Source organism: Tupaia chinensis, unplaced genomic scaffold, assembly GCF_000334495.1.
Source record: "Tupaia chinensis unplaced genomic scaffold, TupChi_1.0 Scaffold148012_1, whole genome shotgun sequence".
Classification (NCBI taxonomy): domain Eukaryota; kingdom Metazoa; phylum Chordata; class Mammalia; order Scandentia; family Tupaiidae; genus Tupaia; species Tupaia belangeri.
The window spans coordinates 859109-882385 of record NW_006207862.1 but is presented as its reverse complement, the minus strand read 5'-3'; the positions used below and the strand labels follow the sequence as shown (position 1 = coordinate 882385).

At 40.9% G+C, this 23277-nt stretch overlaps 1 protein-coding gene across 6 annotated transcripts in view; it reads right to left on the bottom strand.

Moving 5' to 3' along the window:
* Positions 1-23277, bottom strand: part of CFAP70 (cilia and flagella associated protein 70) — a 93871-nt gene that overhangs the window by 29198 nt on the left and 41396 nt on the right. For all 6 annotated transcript variants that reach the window (XM_027768901.1, XM_027768899.1, XM_027768900.1 and 3 more), the window contains 8 exons: positions 20999-21133; positions 15716-15886; positions 15453-15530; positions 12202-12293; positions 7316-7376; positions 6323-6517; positions 3266-3397; positions 1791-1916 (listed from right to left, as the gene is read on the bottom strand). In XM_027768901.1, coding sequence (XP_027624702.1) covers positions 1791-1916; positions 3266-3397; positions 6323-6517; positions 7316-7376; positions 12202-12293; positions 15453-15530; positions 15716-15886; positions 20999-21133 — 990 coding nt within the window. The remainder of the gene's footprint in view (positions 1-1790; positions 1917-3265; positions 3398-6322; positions 6518-7315; positions 7377-12201; positions 12294-15452; positions 15531-15715; positions 15887-20998; positions 21134-23277) is intronic.

Sequence of the window (23277 nt, the reverse complement as noted above, 5' to 3'; positions counted from 1 at the left end):
GGCCTAGGTTCAGACCCTTGGTTGACTTGAACATGCCAGGCACACCCACGCACACCTGTGACCCTGACTGGCTGGGAGACTAGAGGGAGGACTGCAATACGATGAGGCCTTATCTCTCTCTCTCTCCTCTTTTAATAAATAAAACTCTAAAAATGGAGGCCAGCAGGTGGCAAGAGTTTAAGGCTGCTGGATTCCACATGGCCAGCAGAGTGGTTTGAGTCCTGCACTCAAATGTTTGAAAATCCCATTGGGTGCATATGCATGTGTGGCCAAAATCCTGAGGTGAATGGAGGAGAAGGGACAGCGGGACAGCGGCATGACCACTGTGGGGTGCTTTCTCACTTTCCCTCTCTCTTTCTCACTCTGTCTCTAGCTAGTGGACATGCCCTAGAGCAAACTTAAAAAAAAAAACAAAAAACTTTGAGAAACAAGCAGATGGCATAATGGTTACACTGCTGGACTCCCACATGGTTGACTGTGGCTCAAGTCCTGGACCTAGCGGCTGACTTTCTCCCTTTCTCTTTCTCTCTCTCTGGTCAAATGAAAATTATAATAACAATATTAATAATAACAATAAATTGAATTAAATAATTTTTAAAAAGAAGATATAAAAAAAAACTTGATGGAAATCTTCAAAATCTTTTTTTTTCCTTTTTTTTTGGAGAGTGCACTCGCCAGAAAGACAGAGAGAGACAGAGAGACAGAAAGCGAGAAATCACCCCCCCACACAATGAGGATGGCCACACCATAATCCCTTCTTCTCCATTCTCCTCTCGGGATCTTGGACATGCACACACACGCGCCCGGCATGAGTTTAAGCCACCGGGCCCGGGACTCGAACCACTGTCAACTACATGGGAGTCCAGTGACATAGCCATTATGCTAACTGCTGGTTCCTGAAATCTTCAAAATCTTTACAAAGCAAAATATAAAATTACCATATGTCCCAGAAATTTCATTATTTTTAAATATCTTTTATTTATTTTATTTCATTTATTTATTTATTTTTAAATTTTTGCTATAGGGCACGTGTGCTCACCAGAGAGTCAGAGAGGAAGTGAGAAAGCAAGCCACTAGTTCTAGGACTCGAATTGTGATCAGCCCTGTGAAAGTCCAGCACCTTAACCACTGTGCCACCTACTAGCCCCAGCAATTTCATTCTCAGGTATATACCCCATATTATTAAAAATTGATACTCAAACAAATGCTTTACACAAATACTGAGTTTGAGAACTTGTCCTTTGTCAGATGTTTTTTTCTCAAACATTTTCACCTAATCTATAATTTTATTTCTCTTATGTCTTTAATTGAGCAAAAGGTCATTTTAATGAACATTTTGTCACTTTTTTTAAACTATTATGACCCAATATTATGTTTTCGTGTCATGCTCAAGAACTCTTCACCTAATTCTAAGTCAAGAAAATTTTCTCCTATGTTTGTTCTAAAAGTTTTGGTTTAATGTTTTATTTTTAGATCTGTAGTAATTTCTTACTTTCCCTCTCATTGTCTCTGTCTCTTTCCCCTTCCCTCCACCCTCTCATCCCTGCCAGCACACTGACCCTAAGGTAAAAACCCAAAAAGAAAAACCTGTCCTTTCTCCATTGAATTTATTTTATGCCTTTGTTAAAAACCAAATTATCTTATTTCTGTGGACCTATGTTTGTATTCTGTGTTTTACTGATATGTGTTCTACCCTTTCACTAATTTTATTTTAAGTAATTAAGAATGACTACTTGTTTATCCATATTTCATAAATAGTAACAACAATCACTGGGAAGATGTTTCATTACCTCTTTATAATATACTGCTGCCATCTCAAAGTTCTCATTGACTTCGGCTTCATACGCAAAGAGTCGAAGCTGATCATTGCTTGTATAAATGGTTGAAACAGTGCTTTGGACATCATCTGGCATGGTCTGGTCAACATCAAGATGTTAGGCAGACAAAATGAAACATTTATAAATAGAGAGGTTTTATAAGAATAAATTGATGTGGGACCAAGTCATGACATCTAAAATGACATTAACGTTTCTTGCAGTCTTTTCAATACAGTAAGAGAATGAAAATGAACCAAGAGAGAAATATCAAGAATGAAAGAGAAGCTCAGCTATCCAAGTATCAAATGTCTGAGCTCAGGGCCAGCAGAAGGCACAATGGTTACATTGCTGGACTCCCACAAGGCTGACCGTGGTTCAAATCTCGGACCCTGTGGCACGTGTGCATGCATGCCCAAGATCTCAGGAGGAGAATGGAGAGGAAGGGATTGTGGCCAGGCCACCCCTCCAGGAGGGTGATTTCTCACTTTCTCTCTGTCTCTGTCTCTGTCTCTCTCTCCAGCAAAAAGCTCATAAAAAAAAAAAAGTCTGAGCTCACAAAGGTAAGTCAAAAGTGCTTAGTGTGGAAACAACTCTCCCTAACTCTCAGGGCCATCAGAGTCCTTTTGCAGGTCACTTTAAACACCTTCTTTCATTTTCGTTAGTGTATAAGGCACACATGCTAATTTTTTAGGCATCATTGACATGAAAAAGGCGGGAAAGCATTACCTGAGGTCTTTAAACATAGAAAAACAGGAAAGAAGACTAATGGTAAAAATTGAAACACAGGTCTATACTTTTAGTGAGATATATAGACTAATGGATCCCATAAAGGGAACTTTTTTTAAAAAGTTTTATTTAACTTTGTTTATTTATTTATTTTAACCAGAGAAGGACAGAGAAAGAGAGAAGGACAGTGAGAAAGTGAGCTGCCAGGTCTGGGACTTGAACTGCCATCAGCCATGTGGGAGTCCAGCACCCTTAACCACCATGCCACCTGCCAGCCCCCATGAAGGAAACTTTTGAGACAGCCAGAAAGGCAGGAAGAAAACAGGAAAGATTATATCCTAAACACCCAGATTGGGAGGCAGGTCTGGTGTAATATCCTGGGTCAGAAGCTATGGTCCAAGGAAGACTGCCCAAAAATGCTTTAATTAAAAGTAAAAATTGTATCAATGACATTAACAAGTACAGTTGCTAAGGAATGTGGAGAGTAAAGCCAGATTTGAGATGGCCCAAAGAGAACTTCTGATCACTAGTTAATGCCAAGCCATAGGACTGGGACTTGAACCGTGGTCAACCATATGGGAGTGCCGCAACCATCACAGCACCCGCCAGTCCCCATAAATATTTGTTAAATAAAGAAAGGAAACAAGGATAAAAAGAATCCATTCAGAGGAGACCATGATTCTTTACAAAGAAAAGAAACACTCTCAGTTCTTAGTACCTACCTGGTTTAGGGCCATGTGCATCTGGTCTACCAAGAACACATAGAGCTCACTGATAAATGTCTGCAGTTCTTCTTGGCTTTCAAATGATGTCGTCTTTAAATATTTCTCTCTCACAATCTTTACCACAGCATGCTGCAAGACACACACATCACCCATCTGTAACAGCCCAGCACCATGCTGACTGCACAGGTCTCTCTCTAGGGCTTCTGGTCTAAGCATATCACAACTTCAGAAAGTGACTAATTTCTCCCTCAGGGTTTGTTAGACTTTTGGCTCTCTGATTTCCCCTTAATCAACATATTCTGAATGAGTTCTTCATTCCTTGTCATTGCCATCATTGTTAATAGGGACAATGCAGGACTCATAATGTGTAAAAGGAGTCATAAAACTGAAGAAAACCTTGGCATTAAGTTTGTGTTTATGTTTCTCATAGTGGCCATTATGGTTTAAGGGAAAAAGGGAGGGAGGTCTTGTCTAAAAGTCCAGAGACTGGGATGCTGATTCTAATGCTACTGCTGTCCAACATTATAAATTATTATTTTTAAATAATTATTTATTTAATTAAACAAATTTTTTTTCCCTCTAATTTGCTATAGGGCATGTGCAGTCACCAGAGAGAGACACAGAAAGAGAGGGAAAGTGAGAAAACAAGCTGCCAGGTCCAGAACTTGAATCACAGTCCCCCACGTGGGAGTATAGCACATCAACCACCACGCCACCCTCTGGCCACCATTTTTTTTTTTTTTTTAATTTGCTATAGGGCACACACTCTTACCAGATAGAGAGAGAAAATGAGAAAGCAAGCTACCAGTTCTGGGACTCCATCCGCAGTCTGCCCTGTGGGAGTTCAGTGCCTTAACCACCACGCCACCTGCTGACCTATCATTATACATTATTTTACACTTTGGTATACCTCAGTTTCCTCATTTATTAAGTGGACAGATAACTCTGGTATTATTACTGCACTGCAGAAGATGACTGAGAAGCCAAAGGTATAGAAGTTTAAAATACTTCGCAAATAAAAACCATAGCATGGGACTATGGTCAGAGCAGCTGCTGCTTCTTTTTTATTTTCTCTCTAAGCTAACATTATTACCAAACTTTATACTATGTACTTTTCATAAGTTATATTATTTAGTTTTTATAATGATCTCAACTAATAATATTAATATTGTCCTTCATTGTTTGATTAAAAAAAAATGAAGCACAGAAAGATAAATATCCAAGGCCACCCAGGAACAAAGGTAGAACAAGACAGCAGAGATGACTACATCACTTACTGAGAATACCCTCTTGCCTCCACGAGCATTGTTTTTCACATTATTACTTCCATGTACTTTCTTTGTAGTTCTTTAGTATAGTACAGGACATGTCGTAAATATGCATACAGAGGCAGTGTAGTGTAGTAGTTAAGAATGTGAGTTCTGAGGCCAGCAGGTGTGCAGTGGTTAAGGAGCTAGAATCCCACATGGCCAATCGTAGTTCAAGTCCTGGACCTGGTGGCTTGCTTTCTTACTTTCCCTCTCTCTGGTGAATGCATGAACCCTGTAGCAAAATTAAATAATAATAATAATAAATAAATAAATAAATTGATTAATTCTTTTTTAAAAAAAGTGAGTTCTAGAGGCCAGCAGGTGGCATGGTGGTTAAAGAGTTGGACTTCTACATGGCCAACTGTGGTTTGAGCCCCAGATCCCATAGCTTGAAAATCATGTCAGGTACATGTGCATGTATATCCATAGTCCCAAGAAGACAATGGAGGAGAAAAGACTGCAGTATGACCACTGCCCCAAGAGATGATTTTTTACTATCCCTCTCTCTGTATCTCTCCAGCAAGCATGTGTGCTCTATGGCAATCAACAAATAAATAAATAAGAGTTCTGGAACCAGAATGCCTAAATTTGAATCACATCCTTTTTTAAAAAATAGGTTTTTGCTGTAGGATACATGTGCTCATCAGAGAAACAGAGACAGTAAGAGGGAAAGTGAGAAATCACCCCTGGGGGGGATGGCTATGCTGCAATCCGTTCTCCTCTTGGGATCTTGGGCTTACATGCAAACGAGCCCAGAATAAGTTTCAAATCACCAGGTCTGGGACTTGAACTATAGTCAGCCATGTGGAAGTCCAGCAACATAACTGCTACGCCATCTGCTGGCCCCTCATATTTGACCTTTACTATCTCTGTGATCTTTGGTAAATTACTTAACTAACTAATGTTATATTTCTCCATCTGTAAAATGGGAAGTACCTGCCCACTTGAGTTGTTGTGAGGATTAAATTAGTAAAATATAAAGTATTACAAATTTGCCTGGCATACAGCAAACACTCAGTACAAGTTACCATTATTATTCAATAAATTATTATTAAGTAAATATTTCTCAAGCCCCAGGGATTCATGGCCTAGAGAAAGAGAAGTTGAAAGATTGGGAGACAGATCATTTGTTAGAGTCAGTACCAGATAGAGTTTCTCCTGTATCTCGAGTTGCTTCATAGAGCAACACGAAATCTGGTCCGAAATCTGGTTTAGCTTCAAGTGACCAGCTATTGTCTTTTTCTCTATTTATTTACTTATTTATTGGAGAGGTTTTTGTCATAGGGCACGTGTGCTTACCAGAAAGACAGAGAAAGAGAGAGAGACAGAAAGCAAGAAATCACCCCCCAGGGGGGAGGGCCACACCACAATCCCTTCTCCATTCTCCTCTTGGGATCTTAGGCATGCACGCACATGTGCCTGGCATGAGTTTAAGCCACCAGGTCCAGTACTCAAACCACAGTCAACTATGTGGAGTCCAACGACATAGCCATTGTGCCATCTGCTGGTCCCAGGCCAGTTAGTGTCTTAAAAGCTCGGAACAGATACTAAATGATTCCAAGAATCTGTAGGAGTGGAGCTTCTCCTACATTCTATCATAGAGAACTTAGTTCTTTGCATCACTAGCAAGCAAAGCAGGAGAACAGCTAAACACAATCAGAGAAAGAAACATTAACTTGACATGTAGAGAAGGAGTTCCATTTTTGAAAAAAAAAGTGAATAATTAAGTAGATGAAAGTTTTACCTTGAGTTGTTCTTTGAAAGCAAAGTATTTTCCAGAGCAGTTCAGTTCATAGCTGAGCTGGCACTTCTGCTCCTCGAGGGTTTCACTATCCACCTCACTCCCCAGTTTGGCCATTTGCTTTCCAAACATTCTGTGGTACTCATCTAGAATGGCTCTAGAAATGTTCTTGATCTGCATGTGGTAGTCACTCACAGCCTAGGAAAATATAAAACCTCTGGTAAAGAGGCCTTAAAGCAGTCAAGACTAGGGACCAGCAGATGGCGTAATGGGTATGTTGCTGGACTCCCACATAGTCAACTGCAGTTCGAATCCTGGACCCAGCGGCTTAAAACTCACGCCGAGTACGTGTGTGTGTGCTCAAAATTCTGATAGGAGAATGGAGGAGAGGGATTGTGGCATGGCCATCCCTCCAGGGGGTGATTTCTTGCCTTCTGTCTCTGTCTCTCCAGTGAGTGCATATGCATTCTATAGCAAAAATCTCTCGGGGGAGGAGGGAAATAATGAGGTCAAGACTACAGTTGGAAATCTAAGACTGGGTTGGTTTTTTTATGTTCAATAATATATTAAATAGGGACCAGCAGGTGGCGTGGTGGTTAAGGCGCTGGACACTCCCACATGGCCAACCATGGTTCAAGTCCTGGACCTGGTGGCTTGCTTTCTCACTTTGCTCTCTCTCCATGTGTCTCTCTCTGGTCAAATTAAAGGAATGGATGAATGAATGAATGAATGAATGAATGAATAAATAAATAAATAAATAATATATTAGATATAAACTGCTCTTTTCTTCCCAAATCAGAGACCACCTGCCAAAGATTAAACATTGTGCTTTTCACTGTATGCCACTGGTTGCAAATGGAAACAGAAATGAAAATATGTGAAGCTTCAAATAAGTTTTCACTCCTTCTGGAAGATATATTGAAAATACATTGCCATTTTCAAGTGCATGCATTCAACACCTATTATTTATAGTTTCATCTTGGCTTTCCCACTTGCCTTCTGAGCTCCTCCTGTCCGACGGGTAAGGGGAGGCCTTGGAGGAATCATTTCCTTAACCCTGAATCAGAAGAAACAAAAAACAAAACCCACTATTATCTGCAGGTTTACGTTCTTTTATATCCCACTCCAGAGAATGTGCATGGGGAAGGTCTGTTACTGATCACACACGAACACTGATGTCCTCTCATGCAAAACCTTAGGAGTGAACCCCACAGCGCAGAGCATGGCTATGTGCTCCCTTCATGCAGGAAGGGAGCCAGGAGGCAGTCGCTCAGAATATCTAGGTGGTACTTTTGGCTGATTTGAACCCTGGCTTTACCCTTATGCATTTCCAAAAACTGCTGTTGTGCACAAGTGGCTGCTTGACCAGGGGGTTGGAAAGAAACGGGTGTCATGCTTTAGGGACGTTCAATAGGGCATCTGAAAGCACAAAGATTTGGAAACCTGGGTGGTACAGGCAAGTGAAAAGTTTTCTTTCCTCCCTATGTAAGATTAAAAGGCTCTCTTGGTTATAATTTATAGGATTACATTAAATTACAGCAGTGCCATCAGACTTTAGGGCAAGTAAGAAAACACATTTTGTCAGTCAAACTACTTATACCAAAATTTCCACCTTGCATTACAAAAAACCTTACACAAACCTAGAAGGAATTAGAATTCTTTGTCCTCACACTTTCAGATTCCTGATAAAGTATGTACTGCCTTGAAGGCCACAATCAAACGCACAAATTCGGTTTTTCCTTAATAGGTCCTAAGTAATTATATACCTCTGTTCAGAATTACTCATTTTAATTCCATTCACTCATTAATTTATTCATTAATTGTCAGAAGACATGTGTATCCACAAGAGAAAGGGAGACAGAGAGAGAGAGAGAGAGAAAGCACCCCCGCTCTCATTACGGTTACCCCACAATTCCTTCTCCTCCACTTCTCCATCCTGTCAGGATTTTGGAAATGCATGCACACACACCTGGCATGTTTTTTAAACCACCCGGACCAGGATACAAACCACAGTCAGCCATAAGGGATCTGGCTCCCTTAGTCACTTAGTCACTAGGTTATGGGACTGGCCCAATTTTATTTGTTTTAATATGTAATATATCCAGATGATTCCAACATTTAAAAGTATAAAGTGGCTAGATCCCACATGGCCAATTCTGTAGTTCGAGTCCTGACCTAGCAGCTTGAAAAACATGACAGGCACGTGTGTATGCACGAGCAAAATTCCAAGAGGATAATGAAGAAGGAAAGCAGTGTGGCCATTCCCCCTAGGGGGGTGCTTTCTTCCTTTCCCTTTCTCTCTCTGTGTTTCTCTCCTTGAGTACACATGCCTTGTAGAAAACAAAACAAAACAGAAGTATATATATACATACATATACATACACGAAACATATTGGGTCATCAGAAAAGTCACAATACATTTTTGAATTAAAAAAAAACAGAAAAATACATCATGACTTTTATGACAACCCCATCAATATCATATATGTGTAAGTGAAATATAAATATACTAAATATAAATATGTATATATACACACACATACCAAGTGCTTATTGTCCACTAGGTACTTCTCTAGGCCTGAGGATAGAGTATTAAAGAAAATAGACAAAAATTCTTACCCTCATGGAGCCTACATTCCAGTAGGTAAAGAAAGGTAATAAATAAGACAAATACCTAAGATAAATATTCAATTAATACATGCCATGGAGAAAAATAATGTAGGAAGGCAGATAGACTATCTCGGGACTGAGGTTGGTAGAGTCTAGGAGCCTATTTAATCGGGGAAGACCTCACGATGACAATATATGAGTGAAGACCTGAGGGACATGAGAAAGCAAATCATGTAGACACTTGGGATAAGGACATTTCAGACAAGGGAACTCTGCAAGTATGTGCCTGGCACGTGTGAGGAACAGCAGGGATACCAGTTTGGCTGCCATGAAAAAGCAAGGGCAAACTATACGCAGAATATGTCTGTCATTGTAAGGGCTTTGATACTCAGTTTGATGAGGAATCACTGGTATTCTAAGCAAAGGAGTTAAAAGAATTGACCTCTGATTTAATGCAATCATTTTAGAATGCTGTATTAAAAACATGGGCCAAGGCCAGCTAGGTAGCGTGATGGTCAAGGCAGCTGGATCCCACATGGCTGAGTGTGCAGTTCAAGTTCCAGACCCCGCAGCTTGGAAAATATGCCAGGTGCCGGTGCACGTATGCCCAAAATCTTCAAAGGAGAATGGAGGACAAGGCACTGTGGCGTGGCCACACCCCTAGGGAGGTGATTTCTCATTTTTCCTTTCTTTCTGTCTCTCTCCAGCAAGTACACGCACCATATGGTGAAAACGAAAACAAATAAACCACGAGCCAGCCCCACAGTAACAGCTCTTAAGCAATGCACAGAAGCCAGAACCCACACAACCTGTCAGCCCCATCCCGGGCATGCACATATGCAAACACCCACGATCCTGATGCGGTGGAGAACTGGAGAAATAGAGGACTGTGGCATGACTAGGATCCATTTGGGGGTGCTTTCTCTCTCTCTCCCTCTCTCTCTCTCTCTCTCTCTCTCTCTCTGTCTCTGTCTCCTCTCTGTGCTGCCTCCATGCATGCTCAGGCATAAAAATAATAAAAAAAGAATAAACACTTGGTTCAACAACAGGGGTGTTGGCATAGTGGTTGGTAGGAAATGAAGAGTGACTACATTGTTTTTTTCCTTAAAAAATCTAACTCCCTTCGGACCAGCAGTTAGTGTAAAGGCTATATCTCTGGACTCCCATGTAGTCGACCGTGGTTCGAGTCCCGGACCCGGTGGCTTAAACTCACGCTGGGCGCGTGTGCATGCGTGCCCAAGATCCCGAGAGGAGAATGGAGGAGAAGGGATTGCAGCGTGACCATCCCCCCGGGGGGTGATTTCTTGCTTTCTATCTCTCTGTCTCTCTCTGTCTCTCTGGTGAGCGCACGCGCCCTATAGCAAAAACCTCTCCCCGCCCCCCAAAAAATCTAACTCCCTTAACCACTGTGCTTTTTTCTTTCTTCTCTCTCTCTCATGTCTTTCTCTAGTAAGTGTGTATGCACTCTGGCAAATTAGAAAAAAAATTAAAGTGAAGACAAATAAAATAGAGAATAGAAAAACAATAGAGAAAATCAACAAAATGAAGTTGGTCCTCCAAGAAATCAACAAAACTGACAAGTCTTTTTTTTTTTTCCTGACAAACCTTTTAACCAAACAAAGAAAAAAAGAAAGACTCAAATTACTAACATCAGAAATAAAAGTGAGGACATTGCGACCAATTTTACAGAAACAAAAAGAATTATAAGAGAACACTATCAGCAATTGTATGCCAACAAATCGGATAACCTAGATGAAATGCAAAAATTTCTAGTTACACACAAGCAAAGACCTATAGTACAAGAAAGGTACAATAAAAATATCTTTTTTTTTAAAAAAAGGTTTTGCCATAGGGCACATGCACTCTCCAGAGAGACAGTGAGAGGGAAAATGAGAACTCACCCCTCGCAGGGGATGGCCACTCCGCAATCTCTTCTCCATTTTCCTTCTGGGATTTTAGCATACACGTGCATGTGCCCTGCATAGTTCTCAAGCTGCTGGGTCTGGGACCCAAACTGCAGTCAGCCACGTGGGGGTCCAGTGCCCTAACCACCGTGCAACCTGATGACCCAATAAAAATAGTTCTTTACGTTACATATGTGTACATGTGACGTATGTGCACGTGTGCATGTTTGTGCAATATAGGGGTTAGCAGGTGGCATAGTGGTTAAGGCACCAGACTCATGGCTGACCAGTTTGAGTCTCACACCTGGCACATGTCTCTGTCTGAAGAGCACATGTGCCCTGTAACAACAACAACTGAAAAGTCCAGAAGTACAGACACCAAGGTATTAAAAATGGTTATTGGGGGCTGGCAAGTGGCATGGTGGTTAAGAGCACTGGACTCCCACATGGTCAACCGTGGTTTGAGCCCCAGACCTGGTGTCTTTCTCTCTCTCTCTCACACACACACTCTGTCCTTCTCTGGTCAAATTAAAATGAATAAATAAATAAAGTTAAATAAAATAATTCTTTTAAAGAATGTGGTTATTGGGCCATCCAATGGCATGGTTGTTAAGATGGCTGGATACCACATGGCTTACTGTGCAGTTCAAGTCCCAGTCTCAATGGCTTGAAAAGCATCCTAGATGCATATGCATGTGTGTCCAAAATTCCAAAAGAGGGAGAGATGGAGGAGAAGGGATAGTGGTGTGACCATTCCCCATGAGAAGTTTTCTCTCTCTCTCTCTCCAGTGATTGCATGTGCCCTCTGGAAATTAAGAAATAAAATAAAATAAAAGTAGTTATCACTGTAAAAGTGGTGAGTAGCAATCTGGTTGTTTCTATATACTTCCTTTTTTCTTTTTAAGTTTTGCTATATGACGTGTGTGCTTGCCGGATACAACAGAGACAGGGAAAGGGAGAAAGTAAGAAAGCATCCCCTGGGAGGATAGCCACACCATAATCCCTTCTCTTCCATTCTCAGGATTTGGGGCATGTACACACACACTCAGTGTGTTTTTCAAGAGGCTGGATCTGGGAATCAAACCGCATAGTTGGCCAGGTGGGATTCAGCTGTATTAACCTCTATGCCATGTGCTAGCCCTCTAAATATTTTCTTGCTCATCTCAGTTTTCTGAAATATACTGTAGTAAGTATACCATATATTTTCCTAAGGAAAGAACAATAATAAAAGAAGCTTCATCTGGAAGAAAAAAAAATAGAAACTTACTACTTAGCCCAGGGAAAAGTGCATTTATGGGAAGAAACTGATTTCCTCTTACTTATAACTAAATTTTTGTACAAAACAAGTATGAGAACCACACTGCATACCTTTTGGCCAGCTCGTCTGGCATTCGCTTTGGAACCAAGGCTTTATCCAGCTGAATCTCCAACACAATATATGTCCCTGCTTCTACGTATTGCTGGAACGACATTTTGTCCCATTTAATATTTCCAGAAAAAAAGATATTTATGAAAAAAATTTAGTAATATAATGCTCACAATTTAAGTGAGAATGCTCACAATTTAAGTGAGAAAACTATATAATCAACACATAACTATTTAACTCTCTCTCTCTCTCTCTATATATATATATATATGTGTGTGTGTGTGTGTGTGTGTGTGTGTGTACACACACACACATATGGCCGTTGGAAAAATCATGACACATGTTTGCATAGAAAAACATGGAAAAATACATCATGACTTTTCTGATGACCCAACACACACACACACACACACACACATAAATAAAGTATGATCTCAACTGCTACAATTATAATTTCCATCTTTTAAAAAAATTTTGTCAGTGGGTCCCTGCCAGAGAGAGAGAGAAAGAGAAAAGGGAAAAAGCATCCCCCGGTGAGGTATGGTCACACCACGATCCTTTTTCTTCCATTTCTCCATTCCATCAGGATTTGGGACACACATGCACATGTACTCAGCATGTTTCTCGAGCCTCCCAAGCTAGGATTTGAGCCACAGTCAGTCACGTAGGGTCCAGAGTCCTTAACCTCTGTGCTATAGGACTAATTCTAAAACATTTTTTTACATATAAAAAAAACTTCAAAAAACAAAGCAACAGTGGTCATCTCTTGGAGGAGAGGAGTTACAACTTCATTCTTGGTAACAGCTCCCTCAGCTGTTTAACCTTCTCATAATACTTTCCTTGAACTGTTTTAAGTGAATGCCATCCTTTCTTCCAGAATCCCTCTCTCATGCGTCCTGCAGATATATATATATATATTTTTTTTTTCTTTTGAGAGAGATTTTTGCTATAGGGCACATGTACTCACCAGAGACAGAGAGAGACGGAGAGACAAAAGTGAGAAATACCCCTGGTGGCGGGACATGCCACAGTCCCTGCTCCACTCTCCTCCTGGGATTTCGGGTATGCAGGCACACATGACCAGTGTGAATTTCAAGCCACTGGGTCTGTCACTCAAACCATGGCTGACCAGGTGGGAGTCTAGCTCCTTAACCACTATGCCACCTGCTGGCCCCTCTTCATCACATTCTTACATTCCCACTCACAGCTTCCTCACCACAGTCTACCAGTCCAGCTGCTGGACACTGCTACTCAGATTTCTGCCTGCATCCTCGTACAACCCACCCAAAACTGAAAGTGTCATTTCCCTCATACCAGCCTCTCTTGACTTTTCTCGTGTGGCATTCTCATCATTCCACAAAGTGAGACATGAAACCTGAGTTATCTGTAACTTTTTTTCTTCAACATCGCGAAAGCTTCCCTAATTATCTTGCCTCTACAATTTTCTGACTTTATTACATACAACCTCGCCCTAAATAAAACTGTCAACACTCATCCGTACTACAATAAAAACCTGTAGTCCTACCCTACCTTCACTCTCTTGACTCCCTGAAAGAATTCTGTCCTGAAACACACATGAGGTCTTGTTTCTATTAAGATGTGACTTTTAAAAACCTTTGATGTTGGGCTGGCAGGTGATATGGTGGTTGAGGGCGCTGGACTCCCACATGGGTGACTATGGTTCAAGCCCCGGACCTAGAGACTTGCTTTCTCACTTTCCCTCTCTCTCTTGCACTCTGTTCCTCTCCAGTCAAATTAAAATAAATAAATAAAAATAAATAAACAAAAAACCCAATATTAAAAAAATAAAACCTTGATGTAAGACTCTAAGAGGGTCTGAAGAGACCCTCATCACCTATTAATAAAGCACAAACTTTCTTTTTATAAAAGATTTATTTAATTTTATTTATTATGATTATTATTACAATTTGTAATAGGGCACCTATGCTCACCAGAGACAGGCAGAGAGGAAGAGAGAGAAGGAAAGTGAGAAAGCAAGTCGTCAGGTCCAAGACTTGAACCATGTTGGCCATGTGGGAGTCTGAGCCCTAATCACCATGCCACCTGCTGGCCCGAAGTCCAAACTTTCAGCAAGCCTTCCAGGTTCTTCTGTGGCCTGTTTCCTATTTCCTTTCTCTACACCATACATTGAACTGACTGGTGTATCTTAAATACTGCTCTTCTAGATTCTCTCTGTGCCTTGCGTGACTCTAGCTGTTTGTTCCCTGGCCCTGAAATGTCTTTCTCTCCAACTTCATCTAGCAAAGAGTTCTCTTCATCCTTCACTGCTTAGTTTAGATAGCAGCTCTTCCATGAAAACTTCCCTGAAACTGCCCCATTGTAATAGATGTTTATCTGTCTCCCTTAAGCCCACACAGAACTTTTGTCTGTATTACAGAACTTATCAAAATGATACATTGCACTCAGTTACTTATCAGCCTGTTTCTACCACCAGAGGGCTAAGTATCCTGAGGGCGGATGAATGAACACTGCAGATGATGCATCTTTTTGTCTTTCATAGTACTTAACTAATAACAGACAAAATGTTAATGCTGGGAAGGACCTTAAAAGTTACTCTGGCGGGACCAGCAGTTAGCGTAATGGCTATGTCACTGAACTCCCATGTAGTCGACCAAGGTTCAAGTCCTGGACCTGGTGGCTTAAACTCATGCCAGGTGCATGTGTATGCGTGCCCAAGATCCTGAGAGGAGAATGGAGGAGAAGGGATTGCGGAGTGGCCATCCCCGCTGGGGGGTGATTTCTCGCTTTCTGTCTCTCTGTCTTTCTGGTGAGTGTACGCGCCCTATAGCAAAAACCTCTAAAAAAAAAAAGTTAATCTGGTAAGAGCTGATTTCAGAATCTCAACAAGACACAGAAATTTGGGCCAGCCCCCCTGGCCTGATATTTAAGGGAGCTGGATCCCACATGGCCAACAGCACAGTTCAGAGGCTTGAAAAACATGCCAGGCATATGTACATGTGTGTCCCAAATCCCAACAGGACACAGAAAGAGAAGAGAAGGTATTGTGGGGTGACCATGCCCCATTGAGGGTACTTTCTTCCTCTCTCTGTCTCTGTCAAGCACATTTGCCCTCTGACCAAAAAAAGAGACAAATTTGCCCAAAGTCATAATCATGGGTAAAATGGATGACAACTCAGACATCCTACCTTGAGCTTTGATCACTATAGCTGCCTTGCTGAGTAAACGGCTGATGGATTTAAACCTAACTTTCCAAAACTTTATGCATTGTTACCTGTCCTTCTGGATTGTGTGTTAGAGGAGGTTCACCATCCAAGGGAGTGTCTGAACTCTGAGATTTTATACTAGGAGCCTGCCGGGAGAAAAGGAACACATCTCAAAACTGAGTTTTTAGACGGCCTTCACAATGGCAGCAACAATGACCATTACACTGCATCAAAATGTAAACGATATTGATACAATTCATCAAAGGAGATAAGTGCAAGCCTCCGGAATGTAATAAAAACAAGCAAAACGATCACCTTCTTAACAACCTACCACATCCCCAGGCTTAAGCCTTCCATCAATATCCTTTTCTCTCACTGTTTTATCTTCTTTAAGGTTCTTAGAAACACCTGATTTGGACAGTGGAGAATTAATTCCTCCTATTTTATTATTATGAATTAAATGATGGCCAGTATCCCGGAACAAGCTGAATAAACACTTGGTCTAAAAAGAAGCCAAAAAAATGCAATGAATCACAGGCAAATGAAAGAAAGCCACATTATAATTATTAAAATTATTATTATTATTTAAGGTTTTTGTCATAGGGCATGTGTACTCCCCACAGAGACATAGAGAAGGAAAGTGAGAAATCACCCTCCAGGAGGGAGAGCCACCCCACAGTCCCTTCTCCGCCAGTCTCCTCTCAGGATTTTGGGCCCTCATGCAAATGTGTCCAGTGTGATTCTCAAGCTGCCAGGTCAGAGGCTCAAACTGTGGTCAACCATATGGGGAGTACAGTGTCTTAACCACCATGTCACCTGCTGCATTATTTTTTAACATCATTTTAGTCTTTCAGATAATTCAACATTATAGAATCAGAATGTGAGAAGGAACCTGAAATACTTCATCGTATTTCCCTACTTCTAGAACAGGTAAAACCACCAGAGAGAGCTACCTACTCTAGTATTTAAAGTCTTAATAGAAGGCCTCACAATCTGGTTTGATTCTGGTATCTCGTAATTCTTATCATTAGAAAGCTTTGGGACCAGAAGTTAGTGTCATGGCTATGTCACTGAACTTCCATGTACTCAACAGTGGTTCAAGTCCCAGATCCGGTAGCCTAAACTCACGCAGGGCGCATGTGCAGTCATGCCCAAGATTCTGAGAGGAGAATGGAGGAGAAGGGATTGTGGTGTGGCCACCCCCCCTAGGTGGTGATTTCTCACTTTCTGTCTCTCTCTGTCTTTCTGGCGAGCATACGCGCCCTATAGCAAAAACATCTCCAAAAACATAAATAAATAAAAACTCTATCAGATAATTTTTTTCAGACCCTCAGTACAAATTGAGTGAGAATATACAATGTGTATCTTTTTTCTTTTTTTGCAGAAGTTCTTTGCTATAGGGTGCGTGCGCTCGCCAGCCAGACAGAGAGAGACAGAGAGACAGAAAGCAAGAAATCACCCCCCAGGGGGGATGGCCACACCACAATACCTTCTCCTCCATTCTCCTCTCGGGATCTTGGGCACGCACGCACACGCGCCCGGCATGAGTTTTAAGCCACCGGGTCTGGGACGCGAACCGCGGCTGACTATGTGGGAGGCCAGCGGCATAGCCATTATGCTAACTGCTGGTCCCTACAATGTGTATCTTTAAAAGTCTGGCTCAGGTTGGTCTCAAAGACCTGAAAGTTGACAACTTCTTTGCATCTGGGTGGCTGTTCCCGGGGACTCTGCAGCTGTCACCATGACACAAAACGAATATACTAAATTACGTAAACGCTATGGATAGTGTTTGGATTATCATGAGAAAAAGAGAAAGAAGGAAAGTCGGGAGACTCATGAATGTTCAAAAAAAGGCAAAAAAGATGACTGGTCTGAAGGCTAAGCTCTATGATAAACAGCGCCATGCTCAGAAAATATAAATGAAAAAGACTATCAAGATGCATGAAAAGAGGAGCACCAAATAAAAGAATGATGAAAAGACTCCTCAAGGAGCAGTACCAACCTATCTGTTAGACAGAGAAGGACAGCCCCGAGCTAAAGTACTTTCCAATATGATTAAACAAAAACGGAAAGAGAGAGCAGGAAAATGGGAAGTCCCTCTACCCAAAAAGTTCAAGCCCAGGGAGAAACAGAAGTATTAAAAGTTATTTGAACAGGAAAGAGAAAGAAAAAGGTATGGAAAAGGATGGTTACAAAGTCTGCTTTGTTGGAGATGGCTTTACTAGAGAACCACCTAAATATGAATGATTCATTAGGCTAATGGGCTTACGTTTCAAGAAGGCCCACGTAACACATCCTGAACTGAAAGCCACCTTTTGTCTGGCAATACATGGTGTAAAGAAAAATCCTTCATCCCCGCTATATACAACTTTAGGTGTTATCACCAAAGGTACTGTCATTGAGGTGAACGTGAGCGAGTTGGGCCGTGTGACACAACAAGGTTATTTGGGTGAAATATGCTCAAGTTACAATCCTGAAAATGATGGATGCATAAATGCTGTCTTACTGGTTTGATAGCAGTTGCATACAAGTAACTCCTTGTAATTTTGAAGGTGATACACCATCTGGAAAACCATCATGACTGATGTTTCCGAATATAGCCGGTCTTACATATCTGCAGTCATCAAAAGATTCTTTATTGAACTGTACAAAAACATTAAAGTGGCCTGGTTTTACCAAAAAAAGAAAAAGTCTGACTCACGTGGGGCTGGCATGTTGGTTGGGGCACTGGACTCCCACATGGCTGACCAGCATTTGAACCCTGGACCTGACAGTTTGCTTTCAAACTATCTCTATCTTTCTATCTCTCTGTGTCTCTCTCAGGTCAAATTGAATAATAACAACAAATAAAACTAAATAATTCTAAAACAAAAACAAAACAAAACAAAGTCTGGCTCACTTCGCTCAACATTAAATCTTTGGGTATAGCCGGTGGTGTGGTGGTTAAGGCTCTGGATACTCCCATATGGCCGACTACGGTTTGAGTCCTGGATCTGGTGACTTGCTTTCTCACTTTCCCTCTTTCTCTCTCTGTGTCTCTCTCTGATCAAATTAAAATAAAATTAATGAATAAAATAAATAATTTTTTAAAACATTAAATCTTCTATATTCATCCATTTTTAAAGAATTATTTAATTAATTTATTATTATTATTATTATTTCACATAAATTTTGCCAGAGAAAGACAGAGAGAGAGAAAGAGAGAGAGAGAGCAAGCCACCAGGTCCAGGACTCAAACTGCAGTCAACCACTTGGGAATTCCAGTGCCTTAACCACCAAGCCACCTGGTGGCCCCACTATAGTCATCCATTTTGAGTCAAATGGCAGGATCTGATTGTTACTTATAACTGTGTAATATTCCATGGTATATATGTGCCACAGGTTTTCAACCCAGTCATCAGTTTTTAGACACTTAGGTTGGTTCTATGTCTTAGAAATTGTGAACGATGTTGCAATAAACATGGATGTGCAAGTGTCAAAAAAAAAAAAAATCACGAAAACAAAGATCCGAACTTTTTCAAGTTTTAATATCTCTGGGATATATTGTACAATGAGATTATTTCATGTAAGTTAGTATAAAAATATGCAATCTTTTGTCTATGGCTTCTTTAACTTAGCATAGTGCTTTGAGGTTCATCCATGTTATAACATGTACCAATGGTTCATATATATATTTTTTAATTGCCAGAGGGTGTATGCACTTGCCAGAGAGAGATGAAGAGACAGAGAGCAACAGAAAGGGAGAAAGCACTCCCCACTAAGGCATGGTCACATTGCAATCTCTTCTACATTTTTCCAGCCTATGAGGATTTGGGGCATGTACTCACATACACTTGGTGTGCTTTTCAAGTCACTGGGGCTAGGATTTGAACTGTGGTCAGCTATGTGGGATTCAGTTCCTAGTGCCAGCCCATCAAAAAGTTTTATTGAGATATAATTCATATTGGGACCAGCAGTTGGCATAATGGCTATGTTGCTAGACTCCCATGTAGTCGACCACGATTTGAGTCTCAGACCCAGTGGCTTAAACTCATGCCGGGCACATGTGGTGCGTGCCAAGATCCTGAGAGGAGAATGGAGGAGAAGGGATTGTGGCATGGCCATACTACCGGGGGGTGATTTCTCGCTTTCTGTCTCTTTCTGTCTTTCTGGCAAGTGTATGTGCCCTACGGCAAAAACCTCTCAAGAAAAAAAAAAAAAAGAGGGAGAGATAATTCATATTTAATATCATTCATTCATTTAAAGAACACAATTCAATAGTTTGGGATATTACTGTTGCTTATTCTTTTTCATTGCTAAATATTATTCCCTTTATAGCTGCATGACTTTTTTTTCGAGAGAGAGGGTTTGGTTACAGGGTGTGTGTGCTTCTGGGAGAGACAAAGAGAGATAGAAAGCAAGAAATCACCACCAAGGGGGGTAGTCATGCCCAATCCCTCCCCCTCCATTCTCTTCTTGGGATTTTGGGCATACACACAACATACGCAGCATGACTGTCAAGCTGCCAGGTCTGGGACTTGAACCAAGGTCAGCCATGTAGGAGTCCAGCGATGTAAACATTATGCCATCTATTGGTCCTACATGGCATTTTGTTTATCCATTCACCAGTTGCAGACATCTGGATTATTATATTTTTGGTTATTACAAATAACGCTGCTATGAACATTCATACACCTATCTTTGTGTGGATGCAGGTTTTCATTTCTCTTAGGTAATTTCTTAGGAATGATACGCTGGGTTATACGGTGAGCTTATATTTAACACAGAATTTTTTTTTAAGAATCGTTCATTTATTTTTGGGAACCAGCAGTTAGTGCAATGGCTATGTCGCTGGACTCCCACGTAGTCGACCGCGGTTCGCATCCCAGACCCAGTGGCTTAAAACTCACGCCAGGCACGTGTGCGTGCGTGCCCAAGATCCCGAGAGGAGAATGAAGGAGAAGGGATTGCAGAGTGACCATCCTCCCTGGGGGGGTTATTTCTCACTTTCTGTCTCTTTGTCTCTCTCTGTCTGTCTGGTGAGTGCACTCGCCCTATAGTGAAATCCTCTCCAAAAAAAAAAAAAGAACCATTCATTTATTTTTATTTATTATTATGTTTTAAATTCCGTTATATGGCATGTGTGCTCAGCAGAGAGAGAAAGAAGAAGAGATAGTAAGTGAGAAAGCAAGCTGTCAGGTTCAGGACTCAAACCATGGTTGGCTATGTGGGAATCCAGAGTCTTAACCACCACACCACCTGCTCACCCTTCTTATTATTATTTCTTCTTTCTTTCTTCTTCCTTCTGTTTCTTTCTTTTTCTTCTCCTTCCTCCTCCTCCTTCTTTTTCCTTCTTCATTTTTTTTAAAAGAATCATTTTCCAGGTCCAGAATTTGAACCGCGGTTGGTCATGTGGGAGTCCAGTGCCCTTAACCATGCCACCTGCTGGCTCCTTCTTCTTCTTCCTTCTTCTTCTAACACAGAATTTCTATATACTTGTCAAATACTGACATTAAAATATTGAAATATCTAAATATTATTGTCAAATTGTCTGTTCCTTCTTTCAATTGTGTTGTTTTTCACTTGGAGTTTTATAATATCATTGTATTACTACTTATACATTTATAATTGTTACCTTCTCATAGACTGTACTGTCTAGGTAAGGATAAACATGAAAAGCTCCCCGAATCCTCTTCACACCTGGATACAGCAATGGGACCATATTAACATAAGCCACGCCATGGAATGAAAGCTGACTTTCATCTTCAGCCTAAAGGGGAAAACACACACACACACACACACACACACACACACACAGAATCATTAGTGTTATAAAGCAATGCAGCATAAGGTATGGCGCTTCCACTCAGCAATTCACACACCTGGTTTTAGAACTAGCCCTGCTGCCTAACTATTAATAGTAAAGTGATTTTGGTCCAGTTACATAGACACTTGGGGCCTTGGTTTTCTTTATCTTCAAAATGGGTTTAATAAAACCACGATCACTAATATCATGCACACAAACGATGTTCACGAATAGCGAAAGCAGTGGCTGAGTCAGTACATATGTTAATCGGTAACACAGATATTCAACCAGAAAGCCGGGCCATGTTGCTTCTTAGGAGAAAGTGAAGATTTATAAATAACAACAACAACTTAAAATTAATCATGACCCAGTCTTGGTGGCACAGTCTGTAGTGGATTGCAGTCCTGAAAGGCACATGGCCAACCATGGGTTCCAATCCCCAGGTCATCCTGAACACATGCCAGATACAGGTGCCCACAGTCCAAGACCCTGAGGAGCTGGAGAACTGGGGAAAGGAGATCAAGGTGTGACAAGGCCTATTAACAGTGCTTCTCTCTCTTTTGTGTGCACATACTCTCTATCGTAAAAAAGAAAAGAAAAGAAAAGAAAAAACTGAAAAGAAATCAGAAACTGTGGCTTTACCTTTAGTCCATAGACTCATGAATGAAAGATCCTTACAAATCTAGTGGACCAGTGATGACAAATAGGCTACAAATTCTACCTAAATTTTCATCAACAGGTAGTGTTTTAACAAACTTTGTTGGGAAAGATTCTGTGTCTTTATCTGGGTTCAGAAGGAAAGAGTGCTTGTTTGTTTGTTTGTTTTAGGAGAGATTTTTGCGATGGGGCGCATGTGCTCGCTGGAGAGACAGAGAGAGACAGAAAGTGAGAAATCATCCCCCAGGGGGGATGTCCACGCCCTAATCCCTTCTCCTCTATTCTCATCTAGGGATTTTGTGAACACACGCACATGCGCCTGGTTTGAGTTTGAAGCCGCTGGTTCCAGGACTCAAACAGTAGTTGAATACATGGGAGTCCAATTACATAACTATTATGTCATCTGCTGGTCCCGGGAACAGTGCTTTGATTGATTAGCAATGATCTGAAATGGATGGAAGAGGATGAACGACAGTCTGCTATCATGTGCTTGCATACCTGATCCCATCTAAACTCTGATTGCAAAAATAAAGAACAAATTAATAAATACATCTTAATATTTTTAATTGTTTATATGGTTTGCCATAGAAAACCTCTATAAAAATCAATTTTGTGAAATAGATGTAATTCCAAGCTTAAAAATAATGTCTTTTGTTTCACCAATTATAATAATAATTAGAAACCAGACTAAAATATTCCATGTTCATGTGATAGTGATTAACATCATATTGGTTCATGAATCTGAAGAAAATTAGCCAGCACATATATTACAAAGGGAGAAATGGTTACAGGGTAGCAGTATTTTTATTATATAAAAACACCTATTTTTTTTTAAAGAGCTTTTTGCCTTAAGGCATGTTCACTCACTGGAGAGAGAGATCAGAGACAGTGAGAGGGAAAGTGAGAAATCATCCCCTGGGGGGATGGTCACACAGCAATGCCTTCTCCATTATCTTCCTGAGATTTTGGACACATGGGATCTTGGACACACATGCACACACACCCGCCATGATTTTCAAGCCACTGGGTCTGAGATTCGAACCATAGTCAGTCATGTGGGAGTCCAGCGACATAACTGCTATGCCATCTGATGGCCCCAGAAAAACCTACTTTGAAAATCAGCAAAGTCATTAGACACTTGTTAACAGCCTTATGGCGTGCAGCATGCGAGGTACTGTGCAGTATACAGAGCAGTCTACTGCATGACCTCATCCCTCAAGGAGTTAATAAACAAGCAGAGATGGCTAGATTTACACAGGTTCAACTATAGAGAACATGTTCGAGGCTCACCAAAGCTATATCTTCTCATAATAATAGGAAATTCATGAATTCTATTACACTAGTTAGGCTAAAACATTTTATTTTTATTTTTATTTTTTTGAGAGGTTTTTGCTATAGGGTGCGTGCACTCGCCCGAAAGACAGAGACAGAAAGCAAGTTACCACCCGCGG